The sequence below is a fragment of the Dreissena polymorpha genome, chromosome 10 (genome assembly GCF_020536995.1).
Source record: "Dreissena polymorpha isolate Duluth1 chromosome 10, UMN_Dpol_1.0, whole genome shotgun sequence".
Lineage (NCBI taxonomy): Eukaryota > Metazoa > Mollusca > Bivalvia > Myida > Dreissenidae > Dreissena > Dreissena polymorpha.
Window position 1 is genome coordinate 42,680,003 of NC_068364.1, and position 22,545 is coordinate 42,702,547.

Here is a 22,545-nt window from a genome sequence, read left to right on the forward strand (position 1 = left end):
TGAATTTGTACGTGTTTACGCATTTAATGAGGCGAATGTTGATCGTGGGGAAAACTTAAAAAAAAGATGAAACAAGACATATATCCTAAAATGTGAAACAATAATGAACAAAAGGCTGGTATTTTTAGTTCAAAATACAAATTAAAACCAGTATGAGTACTCAAACCCTTGTGATATATAAAAAATTTGCCGGTACATAGTTTTAATAAAAGATACAATATATATTTTATTGAACATAAACATGATATATACCATGTATGGTTGATTTAGTAATCATGTCACTAGAGGGCCATTTTGGCCCTTAAGCGCAGTTGTTGAAGAATTCACCTGCTAAAAGGTACGCACTTAGCAAAGATTGATAGTATACATGCCCCCACATTCCACTCTTGTTCACTCCACCTATGTCAAAAAGTAAAAAATACCGCATGTGTTTCCCTTGATAAAAGAAACAAATCTTACGTTTAAGTGGAGGCCACTGAAAACCTCACATCAGTTACAAATTCTAATCGGTTAACGATTCTTTTGTCGGAACCTGTACAGTATCTCGTGATGCAATAAACAATTCAGCAACTCTATTGTATAGTTATATAATACTACTGGAAGTAAGTGATGATAGAATTGACAAATGACAAATTCATATACTATATTAGGTATAAAAAGATAATGGAATGATTATGAACAATCATGCAAACGTGTATTAGCAATATTAGTTTTATATATACATAACATTTTGACGTATTACATATAATTAATAACAAGAAATCGATAAAAACTGCGTAGGAAAACACGCAAACAAAAACATCAATGAGACATTTGAACTAACAATTATTAATAACTTTCCAATATGGATTGTGTGAAATTCTCAATAAAGGTCAAGGCTTTTTCAAATTATCACTTATTATCATTTATAATTCCTATAAACGCCTTTTGGACGTAAAAGCAATTTTATGCGTCAAACAATAAAAAGCTCCATGCTGTTTTGTATAATTGTCAGTATGCCTATATTAAACTTTTGAACGTTTATGTTATTAAATGCGTTAAACCATTAATAGGTCAATGCTGTTTTGTAGAATTTTCACTTATTATGCCTACATTAACTTTTGAATGTTCAAGTAATTCAATGCGTCACACGATTGTAAGTTCAATGGTGTATCGTAGAATTGTCAATTATTATGCCGTTCATTTTGTAAACAATACTTTTTTGCTGAATGTTCCATCTCAAATGCGAATGGTTCTGATGCTGACATTTGGTCGACGGATTTGATACTGCAACATAAATGACAATGTAACTGAATTTTTATACATTTTTTGAAGTTTCAATTTCATCAATTAATAATTAACTTACCCATAAAACAAAACTCATTGTAATAAATATAAAAAACCTACGATTTTTAATACGAGAATTAATTGTTTGGTTGTATAATTAGAAAAACGATATACAAGTTAAAAACAATCCGTGAATGCGGTAAACAAGCGACAAACGTTGGTGTCATTTTTGTATAGTAGTGATTATGTAGGTATAACGAAATCAGTAAATTGCGCATTGAACACTCGAACACAATGTTTACAAAGAAACATTTATTGTTATCTAAACCCCTTAACGCTTTGTTTTGACGATCTCAATGCGGTTGCCCCAGTTTTGTTCAAGTAGGGCAGCGTCGCAATGATTAGCACCTGGTATCTTTCCATAAAGTACGCACCACGCGCTAAAATAAGGCTTTTTCCCCTGATAGAACAGCTGAAGTCACACTTTGTTTATATTTTAACGATCACAATTAAAGTAGCAGAGGAAAAAAAGACGGGTATATGTGCAATTATTAATGAAATTGTTTTTTTATAAGGACCCAAAACACATCAGTTTTGATGTTGCTCGGTAAAACCGCGGATCCTCTTGTTTACATTTAATGGTAAATGCCTTAGAATTTCTCAATTCTATTCACAATTATTTAAAATGACTGACGGACATATCAGCCGATTTGTTTGTGCATATGTTGACAGAGTCTTTCACTCTAAGGTAATTTATGATCATAGTACATAAAGTGATTTTTAGAAAATCGACCAAGTATATAGCTTATATGTATATTGCGCCCACTTGTATTTTCGGGGCTCAGTCTAATGCTCATATTTATGTTTACTTTTAAGTGCAACTGTGCCAAGTAAGGTGCTTTTCCTATTGTCTGAGTTTTATTTTGTGAAGAACTGATTCCCATACTACCTTCGTCTCGGTGTCAATATAGTTGTACATGCTACTTCCGGTCTGCGCGTTGTCCTCTGACGCACACGAGTATACGGTTGACAGACGCTGCCGATCTAAGTCACGTGGTTGCTTTGGCTGGTAGATGTACACCTACGTATGTAGAACCTACTACGATTAAACTAGACAAATTCTATCGGCGAAAATACATCAGGGTGCTGCTATAAAATCATAATGGGAAACATGTACAATTTGTTTATACATGTATTATCGAATCATTTACTAAATCCACTGTTTTATGAGTGTTGCAAGTTGTAGTCTATTCATTACTCATTGGATGTTCAAGATATAATTGTGGGACAGCAGAACGATTGTAGGCAAATAATCGGGTTTTAACACTGTTTTTGTTTGGTTTTGATCTTTTCCTAAGAACAAACAATTAGGGTCCAATTTTTTCTCGAAAATTTTTAATAAACATTTACAAATTAAATGCGGCCGATAAAATTAAGTACATGCATGCAAATGTTAGGAACTCTCGAGTGCTTAAGAACACGTATTTTGTTAAAACCAGATTGGTCCGGATATGCATGTACAATTGTTATCATACATGCCGGTACAAATATTGACTAAAACATCCTGTTTGCCCCATGTGGCATCGAGAACTACTTGACAGAAAACCGAAACAATACATTATCAATTAGTTAACTTCCTTCTCGTCTGATTAATCATGTGCGTAAGAAATTTACATGAATTCAGTTGTTGAAAAATTAGAAAAAGCACGAGAATCCTGAGGATTCTTGCACGCTCGCCCGTTTGGAGCTACGTGTGACTACAGGGGAATCAAATGAACTACCGGTAACTTAAATATAAAATGACCAATATAAGATGCTATGTACCAATATCTGCACCTCTGGCTTTTGTGCTACATATAAGTCTATATTAATGATGTGACCCCTTTGGGCGTAGCCAGTTATGACCACAGGGTCGTGATTTGAACAACCTTTGTCCAGGCCCACACTGTCACATACCAAATATCAAAGCTCGATCTTTGTGGTTTCAGAGATTATTGTTAAAGTTGTTTTTGCTATATAACTCTCTCTATCTCTCTCTATATATATATCATAGACTCCACGGCTTTAATCAGCTTCGACACTGATGTAAAGATACTTTGAAGGAGACCACAATGTGACGATACATACAAAATATTACTCCTCTGCACCTTGTATTTTTGGAGAAGAATGTTATTTTGCTATATAAGTCTAAATTTAACATTTATTTACATGGATCTTGTCAGTTTTAACCTTTGGGCATGATTTTAACTGTGTAGCGGACCCCTAGATGGCGCTTCATATCAAATATAAAAGACTTTGGCTTTGCAGTTTTACACAAGATATTTTTTATGGGTCACCCTATATACGCTATGCAAAACTTGTGAATCGGATGCATTTCAAGTTTAGATCCAATGGACGAGATTTGAACAACCTTTGTAGAGGACCTCTAGATGATGCTACATACAAAACATGAAAGCCTTTGGCTTTACAGCTTAAGACAATATTTTTTAAAGGCTTTCCATATACAAGTGTTTCTTAACATGGTGACCCCTTTGAACGTTGTCACTTTTAAATCAGGAACATAACTTGAACAAACTGTGAAGCAACTCTGTTAAGGATGCTACATACCACATAAGAAAGCCTAGGGCTTTACGACAAAAAGATTGTTTGGTTAATGTTTTCCTTATAAAAGTCATTGTACAAGTGATGACCTCGTGGCGAAGCCAATTTTCACATCAACATACTTTGAAGAAGGGGACCAACATATGATGTGACATACAAAAAGTAAACCTCAGAGATTCGCAATTGATGAGAAAATTTCAGTATTAAAATCCAATTTGGAAATCCCGTGACCTACTCGTGAAATAGATAGGATCACTTGAAACAATTTTCATAGATTCCTTCATATTTCTCTTAAGTTTTGTCATGGACGTGACGGACGGACGACGGACATCACGTTACCGAAAGAGCTTATCGTAATTACTTTGTGCCCATTTAGCTAATAAAGGTGCTTACAGTACAGACATACTTTGCTAGAAATAAAACACTCTTTCGGAAAATAATGTGCGCATTGGTTAATGCATAACGAAATCGAGTGATGATTATGTAGACTCTTTTGGTATATATAGCAGAACAACTAACTGCGCAATGAGTGATACTTATTAAGGTATCGATTAACTAAGTCTGACTCGTTACCTGTCAATTAAATGTAGTTGTCTCCGAAGAATACAGTAAATTCTTCAGAAAACCTAGAACCTACATTAGAATAACTATAAACGAGACATCACCTCATTGCCTTTCTCGTCCCTTGTGACTTTGTGTTCCATGCCGTCCAGTACCCTCGTTTCCTCTGACCTTTCAAAGTCACCTATAGAGCCGTTTGAGGTCGTCTCTTTTGATGTGCGCGGACCTCTGAACTTTTCGTCACTGTTTTCGGAGCGTGTCCGACTGGATCTTCTGAGATCATCTAGGCCAATGCTCTCACCGCTGAATGGAAGAATAAACTATATAACTTGAATATAAACAATATTTTCTGACCGTTATTTTAATAAATCCATTGTAGAAATATCATATCATCATTCTATTAATGGTACTTTCTGACATTTGTGAACACGCCCATCCACCAGAACAAAGTCCGAACAAAGTTGTCTGTAGATTAAAGACATTAAGAACAATGAGGGATAGCTTTTCTAATGTTCTCAACGCATTATCAATCACTATTGAGTTACGCAATTGTTACCGTAATAACTGTGTATGAAAGCATGGAATTGTTAAAGGGGCCTATTTACAAAGCTACTTATAGATAATTTAGGGAAATTTGTTGAAACCGGTCAAATGCATAAAATGCACAAGTATCTGACAATTTAGTTATCTTAATGTTAACTTAAATTAAAAAAAATAAAACAAGTAAATATTGCATAATAACTAAATTACTTTCCATCGATTTGTAACTCATTGTGTTTCTTACAGAAAATTTCATCTGAAATGTTCGCATTGAGTTCAACTTAAGTTAAGTCCTTAAGGAGATTTGTGATAACCAGCCCAGACCTTTCATCAGTTTCATTTAAAGTATTCCTCCTCCTCAGCCTGTAGACCAGACACACGATGGCCACCGCCGCAGCGATGACTATGACCCCGCCCACACTGGCTGCTATGGCAACGATATACGTAGACTCTAGTTGTAGTTTTTCCACTTTAACTTCGCAATATTTCCCATTAAACACGTGTGTGTCGCTTTCTTTGCAACTGCAATATTGAAACGGTATCAGTGTCAACTTTTTTATTGATGGAAATGATATTGAAGACATAGTTAAATTTTTCAACGGAGTTGAAACTCTTCATATAAGTGATGTGCCCCTCTCCTTCGTGTGTTGTCACTCGCACTATTTATTGTAATACTGATTACGTTGATCAAATTTTCAGTGTTACATTCAGCCATTGAACAGTTTTTCTCCTAATACTGTTTCTTGAGTGTTTTTTGCTATATTGTTATTATGGCGGACGAATTAATTATACCTCTATGGTGATATCGGCCTGATACAACGGCGCCACATAGATTTATCAAGGAAATGTATAAAAGTTCGACATAATTCTCGAAATCAACTATAAAGTATGCATTTTCGATCGAAATTAATCATTTAAACAAAAGAAATCAACTGATACAAAAATAAAGTACATTTAGACAAAAAAAGACACACAAAGCAGTTAAACTGCATTTTTTTTAATTAACATGCTCGTTATTTACATGCCAACGCCATACCACACATTCATCCCCGCCGAAATGCATAGTAAAAGCAATAATTTGTATTATTATTTTTAAAATGGTGACGCAGAGATATTTTAAACAGAAGAACGGGTTTCTGTCCTACACTGCAATGGCATAGCATATACCGGTAGGTATATTATTTATTATCATGAATCATAAAGAGATGGAGTTAGTTGAATAATCTGGTGATACACTATATATGTATTTGTTTTATTTATACATTTATAATTCAGATTGGAATGAAAAAGAAAAGACTCACTTGTCGCATGTATTGATAAATATTTATTATCAAATTTGGGTTATTTGACTTGAATACTGTCAAGTTGTTCTTGCGCAAGTTAACTCACAAAAATGAAATCGTGGATTTTTTTATAAATGTTGGAGCGGATCCGTGTTTACACTTGCAACCGAACTCCGGGATAACCGGTTAATATTCATATACTCAGTCGTATTTCGTATGAGAGTTTTGCAGAGGTACAGTGGAAAAGGTGATGCACACCGATCTCTAAAAACCCCAGGGTCGTCTCTTGAACGGAGATTCTCCAGTATTCCTTAACTTAATTTTTTTATTAAAAAGGCTTCTAACGGGCGACGGTCATATGGGTGACAATGCCGATGCAGCACATTATAGTCTTTTTTTCAACAACGTTCATGTATTTGTAAACAACTAAGATAATATTTAAGATAGTGTAAATGTGTTGGTATATGCGTTTTGTGCAGTAGTATCACATTGTGATGACTGACATAAGATAACGTTGCAAAAAGTAGCCCTTAATGACATATTATTTTTGCAATTTTACCTGCATACGGTAGACTGCGTCCTGTGGTCATACACACAGGAACCATGTTCGTTACAATGGACGGCATCGGGCTGACCACACGGATGAAGACAAACTATGTTGCCTAAATTACAGTCCATCCGGTATTCTACACCACATGGGTTCTGAACATACTGGCATCCCGAGGTCTGTGAAGCTGGAAAAATGTTGATATAATTTAAAACACCAATTAAACGTTGTTAAGTGGTTGGTTTGACAAAGTTTCATACACAAATACACATGTTCTTCTTTATTTCAATCACTTTCACTACATGCAAATCCTTAAAGTTATCTGCAATACGCAATGGTATCATATCATCGGTATTATTCTGAAGGCGTGTTGACCATGTGGTTTGGGGCTTTGGTATTTCTATGACTTCTTAACATTCTGCGAATTTAGTCCACACAGGTATTAAACCTATAACATATTTTGTTCGTGCGATTTTAATTACACTAATTGTTTCAATTGAATGTCCGATGAAATGCATACTTCACGATTGTGTTAATGTATTTAACATGAAGTACACTGTAGCTTTAATATTTGTGATAAGAAATACCTGACATACCATTAAATACTTAACAGCAATATGAATACGTCTATTAAACGAAAACCTACCTCGGAGAAAAACGGTTCTGAGTTCTGTCGTATTGATTGTCGCTGTGTAGCTTGTGTTATTTAAAATCACGTTTACACTAACTGAACTTATTTTTGTCTCTTCACCTGTAAGGTTAGTGCGTCCTTGAAACACAACCTCGTAGTTACAAACGACACTGCCATTGCTGAAAATAGAAAACTCATGTGGAAACTATTTCTTGCTTGGCATATGGTTAAAACAATTAAACTTGCGTGGCAAAATTACTTTAAAAATATATGTCGTGGACAACCATGCTTTTAATATTCAGCAATACGTACACTTTTGCTTATTACAAATAAAATACATAAGCAATACAAATGTTAAAATATGTTTTATGTGTGCAACGAAATGTTGAAGAACATTTCAGAAGATGTCAATTGTTCTATTAACGCAAACACATATCTCTTAATGGACAAGCCTGCCCCTAAAATGGTCCCTATAACAGATTTTGGCATGTATTGAAGCTTTTCATCAAATGCTTTATATTGACAAATTTAAACATTTGACCTAAAAATCTCCAGTAAAAAAACAAAGAATACAATTTAAAAAAGGGAAAAAGTAACCCTCAACAGGGCTCGAACCACTGACCCCTGGTCTCCTTGAGTAAAACGTCTCCCGCCTAGACCACTCGACCATCCATGCTCATGCTTTGAGAGGATGTATTTTTGTACCTATATAAGCAATCCACGTAGTTTCCCAAAATATAAGGACAACAACAGAACTTTCCAAATTATTCAATCGTTTCGGGTCGCACGACGCTTTATAATTTCCAGGTTTTCAAATCGTCAAAAGATGCATATAATAGATATTTAAGAACATGATAAATGGTAAGTATAACTATTTCCTAAAAAAAAATCATAACTAAAACGAAAATTTGCGAATCTGAAACAATGTTTTTATTTTTGTCAATTAACCAAAACGTGAAATCTGTTAAACGGCCCCTTTAATCTGTTTCAAGCTGCCTCATTCTGTGGACGCTTTTCCCCCGGCTCAAATATTACAAGGTGCTAGCGATTTGTCCCTATCTAACATCTGTACACGGAGTTGAATTATGAGTTATTGAGGGTAAATTGGTGATCGACACCAGACCGATAATCGTGTCGGTGTTATAGATGCTCGAGTTATAGGTGGGCATTTCTTATTGCAGAATTAATGATTCGCTTTAATTTGTTAGATTTGCGAGTTATCGATCATCGAGTTAGAGAATTTATACTGTTTATTTAATCTGAATCAGTTTCATAAACTCAAAGAGACAGATTTTTTATTTCAATTTGCATTTTTTTGTTAAGGCCATTTAATCAAAACCCTTCTGAGACTCACGTAAAATTGTGAACTTTAACGTATTGGAATCCTTCGACATCTTTGAATGTGTCTGTCAGCTACAAAAGACATAAATTTCCTGGCGTATATCTTGGTAACAATACATTCCATATTTAATCTTAACAATTATGGACATATTAGCAAAAAGTAATATAATATATGCATAATATGTACAGTAATGAAGATGTGAACACAATACTTAAATACCGAAAACTATTCCGATTCCGAGATTAAGGGTTCTGTATCCACTATGTCTTAATTTGATCATTTTCGGCTAAGGTATTACTGAAAAGTTCCCCGGGTACTCTTAAGTACACTACAAATTACTCGGGGTACGGAAAATACACTAAAAAGTACCCCGGAGTATGGCCGGAAGCCTTTAAGCGTATTTACCCGTGTTACATTGCAGTATACTTAAGAGTACCCGAGGTATTCGTAACAAGTACATGAGCCGACAACGAGCAATTAAGCACCACTATGGAAGTATTAAAATGGTCTACTCGTTTGGCATAAAATAATTTTTTCCCAGGGAAGAGGGTCCAAAGATTTATTCAATAGTCCTTAGGCTTTCGATAAAATCGATCTTAATTAAAGAGATAACAGTTTTAACCGCTTACCGCTTTTTGAAATTTGCTCTTATATTCTTTAAATGATGGCGAGCTAGAATTGCTTAATTCGTTCGAGAAGGTGGTATTAAGCCTAACCTGCAGAGGCACTGCAATATTCACTTCCGCTGAAAATATCGAACATATACTACATTCGAATCAATGGAGAACACTTTTCTTGTTAAAAAAAGAACTAAAAACAAATACTGATCTAAACATTGAAATTTTTAGTGAAAATATCAAGTTAGATATAGTTAAAAAAAAGATTACAAATAGACAAACATTAACACTCAAAATTAGATTGCCATTAAATAGTTTTCCAAAGTTAGCGAATGTTCAGACCATCCCATTTTTAAATTTCTCAAATTTCTTACTCTTTGAATATACGTATGCACCAGATGCTTGTGTTGTGACACCTGGCACTGTTGTTTTGACGCCTTTTGACGTTGTGACGACTGGTACTAGTGTTATGACGACTGGTGCCGGTGTTGAATGTGTTGTGACGACTGGTGCCGGTGTTGTAACGACTGGTGAATGTGTTGTGACGACCGGTGCCGGTGTTGTGACGACTGGTGAATGTGTTGTGACGACTGGTGCCGGTGTTTCGACGACTGGTGCCGGTGTTGTGACGACTTGTGCGGGTGTTGTGACGACTGGTGCGGGTGTTGTGGCGACTTGTGCCGGTGTTTTGACGACTGGTGCGGGTGTTATGGCGAATGGTGCCGATGTTTTGACGACTGGTGCGGGTGTTGTGACGAAAGGTGCCTGTGTTGTGACGACTGTTGCCGGTGTTGTGGCTACTGGTGCCGGTGTTGTGATGATATGTGCCGGTGTTGTGACGACTGTTGCCGATGTTGTGACGACTGCTGCTGGTGTTGTGATGATATGTGCCGGTGTTGTGACGACTGGTGCCGATGTTGTGACGATTGGTGCCGGTGTTGTGACGACTGTGGCCGGTGTTGTGACGACTGGTTCCGGTGTTGTGACGATTGATATCGGTGTTGTGAAGACTAGTGCCGTTGTTGTGACGACCGTTGAAGGTGTTATGACGACTGGTGCCAGTGTTGTGAAGACTGGTGCCGGTGTTGTGACGACTGTTGTCGGTGTTGTGACGACTGTTGCCGGTGATGTGATGATATGTGCCGATTTTGTGACGACTGGTGCCGGTGTTGGGACGATTGATACCGGTATTGTGACGACTGGTGCCGGTTTTGTGACGACTGGTGTCGGTTTTGTGACGACTGGTGCCTGTGTTGTGACGACTGGTGCCTGTGTTGTGACGACTGGTTCCGGTGTTGTGACGACTAGTGCCGGTGTTGTGACAACCGATGCCGTTGTTGTGACGACGGGTTCTGGTGTCGTGACGACTGGTGCCGGTGTTGTGACAACAAGTGTCGGTGTTGTGACGACTGTTGCCCGTGTTGTAACGACTTGCGCGGGTGTGGTGACGACAAGTTCCGGCGTTGTGGCGACTGGTGTCGGTGTTGTGACGACTTTCGCCGGTGTTGTGACGTCTGGTGCGGTTGTTGTGACGACTGGTGCCGGTGTTTTGACGACTGGTGCCTGTGTTGTGACGACTGGTGCCTGTGTTGTGACGACTGGTTCCGGTGTTGTGACGACTAGTGCCGGTGTTGTGACAACCGATGCCGTTGTTGTGACGACTGGTTCTGGTGGTGTGACGACTGGTGCCGGTGTTGTGACAACAAGTGTCGGTGTTGTGACGACTGTTGCCCGTGTGGTAACGACTTCCGCGGGTGTGGTGACGACAAGTGTCGGTGTTGTGGCGACTTGTGTCGGTGTTGTGACGACTTTCGGCGGTGTTGTGACGTCTGGTGCGGGTGTTGTGACGACTGGTGCCGGTGTTTTTAGGACAAGAGAGGGTGTTGTGACGACTGGTGCCTGTGTTGTGACGACTTGTAAGGTTGTTGTATCGACTGGTGCCGATGATGTGACGACTGGTGCCGGTGTTGTGATGACTGGTAACGGTGTTGTGACAACTGTAGCCCGTGTTGTGACGATTGAAGCAGCTGTTTTGACGGCTGGTGTTGGTGTTGTGACGACTGTTGCCGGTGTTGTGACGACTGGTGCCGATGTTGTGACGACTGGTGTGGGTGTAATGACGACTGATGCCAGTGTTGTGACTACAGGTGCGGGTGTTGTGACGACTTGTGCCGGTGTTGTGACGACTGGTGCGGATGTTGTGACGATTGGTTCCTGTATTGTCACGACTGGTGCCTGTGTTTTGACGACTGGTGCCAGTGTTGTGACGACTTCTGCTGGTGTTTTGGCGACCGGTGCCGGAGTTGTGACGATTGGTGCCGGTGATGTGACGACTGGTGCGAGAGTTGTGACGATTGATTGCGGTGTTGTGACGACTGGTGACGATGTGGTAACGATTGGTGCCTGTGTTGTGACGACAGGTGAGGGTGTTGTGACGACTTGAGCCGGAGTTGTGACGACTTCTGACGGTGTTGTGGCGACCGGTGCCGGTGTTGTGACGACTGGTGCCGGTGTTGTGGTGATATGTGCCGGTGTTGTGACGACTGGGGCCGATGTTCTGACGATTGATTCCGATGTTGTGACGATTGTTGTCGGTGTTGTGACGACTGGTGCCGGTGTTGTGATGATATGTGCCGGTGTTGTGACGACTGGTGCCGATGTTGGGACAATTGAAACCGGTGTTGTGATGACTGGTGCCGATTTTGTGACAACTGTTGTCGGTGTTCTGACGACTGGTGCGGGTGTTGTGACGACTGATGTGGTTGTAATGAAGACTGATGCCAGTGTTGTGACTACAGGTGCGGGTGTTGTGACGACTTGTGCCGGTGTTGTGACGACTGGTGCGGGTGTTGTGACGATTGATACCGGTGTTGTGACGACTGGTGCCGTTGTTGTGACGACCGGTGTCGGAGTTATGACGACTGTTGCGGGTGTTGTGACGACTGGTGCCAGTGTTGTGACGACTGGTGCCGTTGTTGTGACGACTGTTGCCGGTGTTGTGACGATTGGTGCCGGTGTTGTGATGATATGTGCCGTAGTTGTGACGACTGGTGCCGGTGTTGGGACGATTGATACCGGTGTTGTGACGACTGGTGCCGGTTTTGTTACGACTGCTGTCGGTGTTGTGACGACTGGTGCCTGTGTTGTGACGACTGGTGGCTGTGTTATGACGACTGGTTCCGATGTTGTGACGACTAGTGCCGATGTTGTGACGACCGATGCCGGTGTTGTGACGACTGGTGCTGGTGTTGTGACAATTGGTGCCGGTTTTGTGACGACTGTTGCCGGTGTTGTGACTACTGGTGCCGGTGTTGTGATGATATGTGCCGGTGTTGTGACGACTGGAGCCGATGTTGTGACGATTGGTGCCGGTGTTGTGACGACTGTGGCCGGTGTTGTGACGATTGATTCCGGTGTTTTGACGACTGGTGCTGGTGTTGTGACGATTGGTACCGGTGTTGTGACGACTGTTGCCGGTGTTGTGACTACTGGTGCCGGTGTTGTGATGATATGTGCCGGTGTTGTGACGACTGGTGCCAATGTTGTGACGATTGTTGCCGGTGTTGTGACGACTGTGGCCGGTGTTGTGAAGACTGGTGCCGGTGTTGTGATGATAAGTGCCGATGTTGTGACGACTGGTGCCGGTGTTGTGACGATTGATACCGGTGTTGTGAAGACTAGTTTCGTTGTTGTGACGACCGTTGAAGGTGTTATGACGACTGGTGCCAGTGTTGTGAAGACTTGTGCCGGTTTTGTTACGACTGCTGTCGGTGTTGTGACGACTGGTGCTTGTGTTGTGACGACTGGTGGCTGTGTTGTGACGACTGGTTCCGATGTTGTGACGACTAGTGCCGATGTTGTGACGACCGATGCCGGTGTTATGACGACTGGTGCTGGTGTTGTGACAATTGGTGCCGGTGTTGTGACGACTGTTGCCGGTGTTGTGACTACTGGTGCCGGTGTTGTGATGATATGTGCCGGTGTTGTGACGACTGGTGCCGATGTTGTGACGATTGGTGCCGGTGTTGTGACGACTGTGGCCGGTGTTGTGACGACTGGTGCCGGTGTTGTGATGATATGTGCCGGTGTTGTGACGACTGATGCCGGTGTTGTGACGATTGATTCCGGTGTTTTGACGACTGGTGCTGGTGTTGTGACGATTGGTACCGGTGTTGTGACGACTGTTGCCGGTGTTGTGATGATATATGCCGATTTTGTGACGACTGGTGCCGGTGTTGGGACGATTGATACCGGTGTTGTGACGACTGGTGCCGGTTTTGTGACGACTGGTGTCGGTGTTGTGAGGACTGGTGCCTGTGTTGTGACGACTGGTGCCTGTGTTGTGACGACTGGTTCCGGTGTTGTGACGACTAGTGCCGGTGTTGTGACAACCGATGCCGTTGTTGTGACGACGGGTTCTGGTGTTGTGACGACTTGTGCCGGTGTTGTGAAAACAAGTGTCGGTGTTGTGACGACTGTTGCCCGTGTTGTAACGACTTGTGCGGGTGTGGTGACGACAAGTTCCTGTGTAGTGGCGACTGGTGTCGGTTTTGTGACGACTTTCGCCGTTGTTGTGACGTCTGGTGCGGGTGTTGTGACGACTGGTGCCGGTGTTTTGACGACTGGTGCGGGTGTTGTGACGACTGGGGCCTGTGTTGTGACGACTTGTATGGTTGTTGTATCGACTGGTGCCGATGATGTGACGACTGGTGCCGGTGTTGTGATGACTGGTACCGGTGTTGTGACGACTGAAGCAGCTGTTGCGACGACTGGTGTCGGCGTTGTGACGACTGTTGCCGGTGTTGTGACGACTGGCGCCGATGTTGTTACGACTGGAGTGGGTGTAATGACGACTGATGCCAGTGTTGTGACTACAGGTGCGGGTGTTGTGACGACTTGTGCCGGTTTTGTGACGACTGGTGCGGATGTTGTGACGATTGTTTCCTGTGTTGTCACGACTGGTGCCGGTGTGGTGACGATTGGTGCCTGTGTTGTGACGACAGGTGCCTGTGTTTTGACGACTGGTGCCAGTGTTGTGACGACTTCTGCCGGTGTTGTGACGATTGGTGCCGGTGATGTGACAACTGGTGCCGGTGATGTGACGACTGGTGCCAGTGTTCTGCCGACTGGTGCGAGTATTGTGACGATTGGTTGCGGTGTTGTGACGACTGGTGACGGTGTGGTAACGATTGGTGCCTGTGTTGTGACGACAGGGGCGGGTTTTGTGACGACTGGTGCCGGTGTTGTGACGACTTCTGACGGTGTTGTGGCGATCGGTGCCGGAGTTGTGACGATGGGTGCCGGTGTTGTGACGACTGGTTCCGGTGTTGTGGTGATATGTGCCTGTGTTGTGACGACTGGGGCAGATGTTCTGACGATTGTTGCCGGTGTTGTGACGACTGTTGTTGGTGTTGTGACGACTGGTGCCGGTGTTGTGATAATATGTGCCGGTGTTGTGACGACTGGTGCCGATGTTGGGACGATTGATACCGGTGTTGTGATTACTGGTGTCGATTTTGCGACAACTGGTGTCGGTGTTCTGACGACTGGTGCGGGTGTTGTGACGACTGATGTGGTTGTAATGAAGACTGATTCCAATGTTGTGACGACAGGTGCGTGTGTTGTGACGTCTTGTGCTGGTGTTTTGACGACTGGTGCGGGTGTTGTGACGATTGATACCGGTGTTGTGACGACTGGTGCCGTTGTTGTGAAGACCGGTGTCGGAGTTATGACGACTGTTGCGGGTGTTGTGACGACTGGTGCCTGTGCTGTGACGACTTGCAAGGTTGTTGCATCGACTGGTGCCGATGATTTGACGACTGGTGCCGGTGTTGTGATGACTGGTACCGGTGTTTTGACAACTGTAGCCCGTGTTGTGACGACTGAAGCAGCTGTTGTGACGACTGGTGTCGGTGTTGTGACGACTGTTGCCGGTGTTGTGACGACTGGTGCCGATGTTGAGAAGACTGCTGTGGGTGTAATGACGACTGATGTCAGTGTTGTGACTACAGGTGCGGGTGTTGTGACGACTTTTGCCGGTGTTGTGACGACTGGTGCGGATGTTGTGACGATTGGTTCCTGTGTTGTCACGACTGGTGCCGGAGTGGTGACGATTGGTGCCCATGATGTGGCGACTGTAGCAGCTGTTGTGACGACTGGTGTTGGTGTTGTGACGACTGTGTCCGGTGTTGTGACGACTGGTGCCGGTGTTGTGACGGTTGGTGTGGGTGTAATGACGACTGATGCCAGTATTGTGACTACAGGTGCGGGTGTTGTGACGACTTGTTCCGGTGTTGTGATGACTGGTGTGGGTGTTGTGACGATTGGTTCCGATGTTGTCACGAAGGTTGCCGGCGTGGTGAAGATTGGTGCCTGTGTTGTGACGACTGGTGCATGTGTTGTGAAGACTGGTGCCGGTGTTGTGACGACTTCTGCCGGTGTTGTGGCGACCGGTGCCGGAGTTTTGACGATTGGTGCCGGTGTTGTGACGACTGGTGCCGGTGTTGTGATGATATATGCCGGTGTTGTGACGACTGATGCCGATGTTGTGACGATTGATGCCGGTGTTGTGACGACTGCTTCCGATGTTGTGATGACTGGTGCCGGTGTTGTGATGAAATCTGCCGGTGTTGTGACGACTGGTGCCGGTGTGGTGACGATTGATACCGGTGATGTTCCGACTTCTGCCGTTCTTGTGACGACCGTTGTCGGTGTTATGACGACTGTTGCGGGTGTAGTGACGACTGGTGCTAGTGTTGTGACGATTTGAGCCGATGTTGTGTCGACTGTTGCCGGTGTTGTGACGACTGATACCGGTGTTGTGATGCTATTTGCCGATGTTGTGACGACTGGTGCCCGTGTTGGGACGATTGATACCTGTGTTGTGAAGACTGGTGCCAGTTTTGTAACGACTAGTGCCGGTGTTGTTACAACCGATGCCGTTGCTGTGACGACGGGTTCTGGTGTTGTGACGACTAGTGCCTGTATAGTGACGACTGTTGCCGCGGTTGTGACGACTAGTGCCGGTGTTGTGACGACCGATGCCGTTGTCGTGACGACTGGTTTTGGTGTTTTGACGCCTGGTGCCGGTGTTGTGACGACAAGTGTCGGTTTTGTGACGACTGTTGTCCGTGTTTTAACGACTTGCGCGGGTGTTGTGACGACAAGTTCCGGTGTTGTGACGACTGGTGCCGGTGTTTTGACGAATGTTGCCGGTGTTGGGATGATTGATACCGGTTTTGTTACGACTGGTGTCGGTGTTGTGACGACTGGTGCCTGTGTTGTGACGTCTCGTGCCTTTGTTGTGATGAATGGTGCCGATGTTGTGACGACTTGTGCCGGTGTTGTTACGACCGATGCCGGTGTTGTGACGACTGTTGCTGGTGTTATGACGATTGGTGCCGGTGTTGTGACGACTGTTGCAGGTGTTGTGACTACTGGTGCCGGTGTTTTGATGAAATGTGCCGGTGTTTCGACGACTGGTGCCGGTGGTGTGACGATTGATACCGGTGTTGTGAAGACTAGTGTCGTTGTTGTGACGACCGGTGACGTTATGACGACTGGTGCCAGTGTTGTGACGTCTGGTGCCGGTGTTGTGACGACAGTTGCCGGTGTTGTGATGAAATATGCCGATTTTGTGACGACTGGTGCCGGTGTTGGGACGATTGATACCGGTGTTGTGACGACTGGTGCCGGTTTTGTTACGACTGGTGTCGGCGTTGTGACGAATGGTGCCTGTGTTGTGACGACTGGTGCCTGCGTTGTGACGACTGGTGCCGGTGTTGTGACAACCGATTCCGTTGTTGTGACGACTGTTTCTGGTGTTGTGACGACTTGTGCCGGTGTTTTGACAACTAGTGTCGGTGTTGTGACGACTGTTGCCCGTGTTGTATCGACTTGCGCGGGTGTGGTGACGACAAGTTCCGGTGTTGTGACGACTGGTGCCGGTGTTTTGACGACTGTTGCCGGTGTTGGGACGATTGATACCGGTTTTGTTACGACTGGTGTCGGTGTTGTGACGACTGGTGCCTGTGTTGTGACGTCTTGTGCCTTTGTTGTGATGAATGGTGCCGATGTTGTGACGACTTGTGCCAGTGTTGTGACGACCGATGCCGGTGTTGTGACGACTGTTGCTGGTGTTATGACGATTGGTGCCGGTGTTGTGACGACTGTTGCAGGTGTTGTGACTATTGGTGCCGGTGTTTTGATGAAATGTGCCGGTGTTTCGACGACTGGTGCCGGTGATGTGACGATTGATACCGGTGTTGTGAAGACTGGTGGCGTTGTTGTGACGACCGGTGACGTTGTTATGACGACTGGTGCCAGTGTTGTGACGACTGGTGCCGGTGTTGTGACGACAGTTGCCGTTGTTGTGATGAAATATGCCGATTTTGTGACGACTGGTGCCGGTGTTGGGACGATTGATACCGGTGTTGTGACGACTGTTGCCGGTTTTGTTACGACTGGTGTCGGCGTTGTGACGAATGGTGCCTGTGTTGTGACGACTGGTGCCTGTGTTGTGACGACTGGTGCCGGTGTTGTGACAACCGATTCCGTTGTTGTGACGACTGTTTCTGGTGTTGTGACGACTTGTGCCGGTGTTTTGACAACTAGTGTCGGTGTTGTGACGACTGTTGCCCGTGTTGTATCGACTTGCGCGGGTTTGGTGACGACAAGTTCCGGTGTTGAGACGACTGGTGCCGGTGTTTTAACGACTGTTGCCGGTGTTGGGACGATTGATACCGGTTTTGTTACGACTGGTGTCGGTGTTGTGACGACTGGTGCCTGTGTTGTGACGTCTTGTGCCTTTGTTGTGATGAATGGTGCCGATGTTGTGACGACTTGTGCCGGTGTTGTGACGACCGATGCCGGTGTTGTGACGACTGTTGCTGGTGTTATGGCGATTGGTGCCGGTGTTGTGACGACTGTTGCAGGTGTTGGGACTACTGGTGCCGGTGTTTTGATGAAATGTGCCGGTGTTTCGACGACTGGTGCCGGTGGTGTGACGATTGATACCGGTGTTGTGAAGACTAGTGTCGTTGTAGTGACGACCGGTGCCGGTGTTGTGACGACAGTTGCCGGTGTTGTGATGCAATATGCCGATTTTGTGACGACTGGTGCCGGTGTTGGGACGATTGATACCGGTGTTGTGACGACTGGTGCCGGTTTTGTTACGACTGGTGTCGGCGTTGTGACGAATGGTGCCTGTGTTGTGACGACTGGTGCTTGTGTTTTGACGACTGGTGCCGGTGTTGTGACAACCGATTCCGTTGTTGTGACGACTGTTTCTGGTGTTGTGACGACTTGCGCCGGTGTTTTGACATTTAGTGTCGGTGTTGTGACGACTGTTGCCCGTGTTGTATCGACTTGCGCGGGTATGGTGACGACAAGTTCCGGTATTGTGACGACTGGTGTCGGTGTTGAGACGACTTTCGCCCGTGTTGTGACGTCTGGTGCGGGTGTTGTGACGACTGGTGCCGGTGTTGTAACGACAGGTGAGGGTGTTGTGACGACAGGTGCCTGTGTTTTGACGACTTGTAAGGGTGTTGTATCGACTGGTGCCGATGTTGTGACGACTGGTACCGGTGTTGTGACGACTGTAGCCCGTGTTGTGACGACTGAAGCAGCTGTTGTGACAACTGGTGTCGGTGTTGTGACGACTGTTGCCGTTGTTGTGACGACTAGTGCCGGTGTTGTGACGACTAGTGTGGGTGTAATGACGACTGATGCCAGTATTGTGACTACAGATGCGGGTGTTGTGACGACTTGTGCCGGTGTTGTGACGACTGGTGCGGGTGTTGTGACGATTGGTTCCGAGGTTGTGACGAATGGTGCTTGTGTTGTGACGACTGGTGCCTGTGTTTTGACGACTGGTGCCGGTGTTGTGACGTCTTCTGCCGGTGTTGTGGCAACCGGTGCCAGAGTTGTGACGATTGGTGCCGGTGTTGTGACGACTGGTGCCGGTGTTGTGACGACTGGTGCGGATGTTTTGACGATTGGTTCCTGTGTAGTGACGACTGGTGCCGTAGTGGTGACGAATGGTGCCTGTGTTGTGACGACTGTTGCCTGTGTTGTGACGACTCGTGCCGGTGTTGTGACGATTTCTGCCGGTGTTGTGGCGATCGGTGCCGGAGTTGTGACAATTGGTGCCGGTGTTGTGACGACTTTTGCCGGTGTTGTGATGATATGTGCCGGTGATGTGACGACTGGGGCCGATGTTGTGACGATTGATGCCGGTGTTGTGACGACTGTTGCCGCTGTTGTGACGACTGGTGCCGGTGTCGTGGCGATTGATACCGATGTTGTGAGGACTGGTGCCGGTGTTTTGACGACTGGTACCGGTGTTGTGACCACTGAAGCCCGTGTTGTGACGTCTGTATCAGCTGTTGTGACGACAGGTGTCGGTGTTGTGACGACTGTTGCCGGTGTTGTAACGACTGGTGCCGATGTTGTGACGACTTGTGTGGGTGTAATGCCGACTGATGCCAGTGTTGTGACTACAGGTGCGGTTGTTGTGACGACTTGTGCCGGTGTTGTGACGACTGATGCCGATGTTGTGATGATATATGCCGGTGTTGTGACGACTGGTGCTGGTGTTGGGACGATTGATACCGGTGTTGTGATGACTGGTGCCGGTGTTGTGACGACTGGTGACTGTGTTGTGACGACTGGTGCGGGTGTTGGGAGGACTGGTGCCGGTTTTGAGACGACTGGTGAAGGTGTTATTACGACTTGTGCGGGTGTGGTGACGAATGGTGCCGGTGTTGTGACGACTGGTGCGGGTGTGGTGACGACTGGTGCCGGTGTTGTGACGACTTGTGCGGGTGTGGTGTTGACTGGTGCCGGTGTTGTGACGACTGGTGCGGGTGTGGTGGCATTTGGTGCTTGGCCCTCTGATGCTTGTGTTGTGATGTTTTCCTCTAATAAACATAAAAAGGTGTATTGTTGCTGAAAACATTGTTATTCGGATCAACTTATCTCCTTAAAAGTTATTGATAAAACCAATCCGAAAGACACAACTTGACGTATTAATACATGTAGCTGACAGGTCAATAGTAAAATTACTTTCACCATAACTTTCAATCTCGATCAAACATATTGCACCGAGGACTAAACTCTGCGATACTAGTATGTTTGTCAGAAAATAAATAAGCAAATTATTAAATTAAATAAAATTATTTTATTCCATGCCACATTCAAAGTACAGTTTTTAGGCGGAAACAGAAAATTTTACTTACCCTGTTATATTTTTGTAGATATAGTTGAACACACGCATACATAGAAAAAATAAGGTAAGATGTGAATATACGTTTATTTAGCCAGGCTTAGGAAACTAAAAACACGAGTCTTGAAGATTTGTTTCGAAAGTGTTTGACTCGAGCAAAAAAACTTCTGTATTCGACACTTACACATTATTAAATTTATTCGATCATGTTCTTAGAACTGTCGGTCTTTATAAACACACACACGATTAGTGTTGAATACAGACAAGTTAATTTAGCGAGATTAAAAAACCTGAACCAAGAGCCTTAGTTTGTCTATATATCCGATCATGTTCTCAAAACTATCGGTCGTTGTTTTGAAATAAATAAAATCAATTGGCATACATTAATCACAAAAAAAACGATTAAAGCCCATTAACACTCAAAATCAACGAAGAGGTCTTGCAATGTTTCGAAAAATTACGTTAACACATTCAAGATCAATGTTCCTTATAGAAATAGCAAACATTTGTTCGTGTGTCGAATTATTAGATATCGTTGCAGGAAATTAAAATGGAATATATTGTGCCAAAAAAAATACAAACGAGCATTTTGTATCTCGGTAAATCTATGTTTCCATACCTCATCTAGCGTTGAAAATTTGGTTATTGCTAAACGGAACACTGATTTTTAATGGGCTAACTTTATTTTACGAACTATTTTTCGAAATGTTCGTTGATTGTTAGTATTTATGTTACTTTAACAGTGTTCTACTTGTAACAGTTTTATTCTTTTACATACGGAAAGGCTTTGTTTAATATTAGGGGGTTTATTTCGATGATGATGAAATACATCTCCTTTGTTTCAACAATGTCATTTACGAAATAAGAGCTATACATTCTATATTCTTGGAAAAACAGCGATAGTTTTTGTTATATTCAATTTACTGCAGGATTACTACATTAACTCATAATTCAAGTTTCCTATAAAAACTTCATTACGTTACCTGTCAGTAACAACACTGCTAAAAGCACGTAGCTGTAATTCATCTGAAAAAAATATTGGACAATATATTTCACATAAAGTAAATCATAATAGCAATTGAACATATTTTGTCGTCACACTTAAACCTTCCCAACCATAAAAATACGTTAAACTGAAACAAGTATTTTGCAAATATTCATTTGCTAGCAAAGTGGCATTAGGCCTTCTGTGATATGCACAAACAAACACAGTAAGTTGTATTTTGTTTTTCAGAAGCAAGTTTTGTCTTGCTTTGGTAAAGACGACATTTTGATTTATTTTTTTATGTTATGTTTAACGAACCAAATTTTTATGAAAATAAGTAAGTATACTTGAGAAAAGTCAAATGTTATAAAATAGTACATGTGAACGCACATTTTCGTAAATCCGTATCCGATGTCAGAAACAAAATAAAGTTACGCAAATTGTGTTATCAAACTTGATTGTTCGTATGTACAGAAGTCAATGTGAGTCAACTGAATAACTAAAGTATTTTCAAAACTTCTGTCTAGGATGAGATAATAATATTGATAAAAGATGCAATTTTTATCATGTTGTCAGCTCAAATTTTTTAAAATGAAAATACGAGGTCATACCGTTCAGTGACAATTTCAATTTGTTGCATATAAATATAAACATATATATAGGATCTTGCACGAGTTGTCATATCATACCATGTTTTATTAAACGAGTTCAGGAATTTTGTTAGCAAGCGAGCCTTTGGCGAGCTTACTAATGAATTTCCTGGACGAGTTTTATAAAATATGGTATGAAATGACGAGTTTCAGAACTATTTTATCACATGCTTTTAAATGAGCAAATTAAATAAATATTTACGCAAACATAATGGTAAATCCCGAATGTTGTTTACATTTCGTGACGTCATTTGATGTTGCAACGTCATTTCAGCAAAATAACAAAATGCAATTGGTC

At 43.4% G+C, this 22,545-nt stretch overlaps 2 protein-coding genes across 2 annotated transcripts in view; both read right to left on the minus strand.

Moving 5' to 3' along the window:
• Nucleotides 1–22,062, minus strand: LOC127849076 (mucin-2-like). Its single transcript, XM_052381798.1, has 11 exons — nt 21,988–22,062; nt 21,596–21,638; nt 9,763–20,307; nt 9,401–9,516; nt 8,784–8,842; nt 7,445–7,608; nt 6,811–6,985; nt 5,293–5,490; nt 4,533–4,731; nt 2,216–2,347; nt 1–1,266 (listed from the first exon to the last, which is right to left on the minus strand). Exons 2-11 carry the CDS (start codon nt 21,636–21,638, stop codon nt 1,219–1,221), a joined length of 11,679 nt encoding a protein of 3,892 aa, XP_052237758.1. The 5' UTR covers nt 21,988–22,062; the 3' UTR covers nt 1–1,218.
• Nucleotides 1–22,545, minus strand: part of LOC127847546 (mucin-5AC-like) — a 127,317-nt gene continuing 104,772 nt past the window's right edge. The window contains exon 13 of the transcript XR_008034019.1: nt 1–327. The gene's annotated coding sequence lies outside the window, so the exon portion shown is untranslated. The remainder of the gene's footprint in view (nt 328–22,545) is intronic.

What these genes read in the sequence shown, in the direction of transcription:
- LOC127849076 (XM_052381798.1), bottom strand. Translation starts at nt 21,638, where the DNA reads ATGAATTACAGCTACGTGCTTTTAGCAGTGTTGTTACTGACAG. An exon ending in AGAGCAAATTTCAAAAAGCG is followed by an intron (nt 8,843 to 9,400) that starts GTAAGCGGTTAA and finishes TGTCTTTTGTAG; the next exon opens with CTGACAGACACATTCAAAGA. An exon ending in GTTAAAGTTCACAATTTTAC is followed by an intron (nt 7,609 to 8,783) that starts GTGAGTCTCAGA and finishes TTCTATTTTCAG; the next exon opens with CAATGGCAGTGTCGTTTGTA.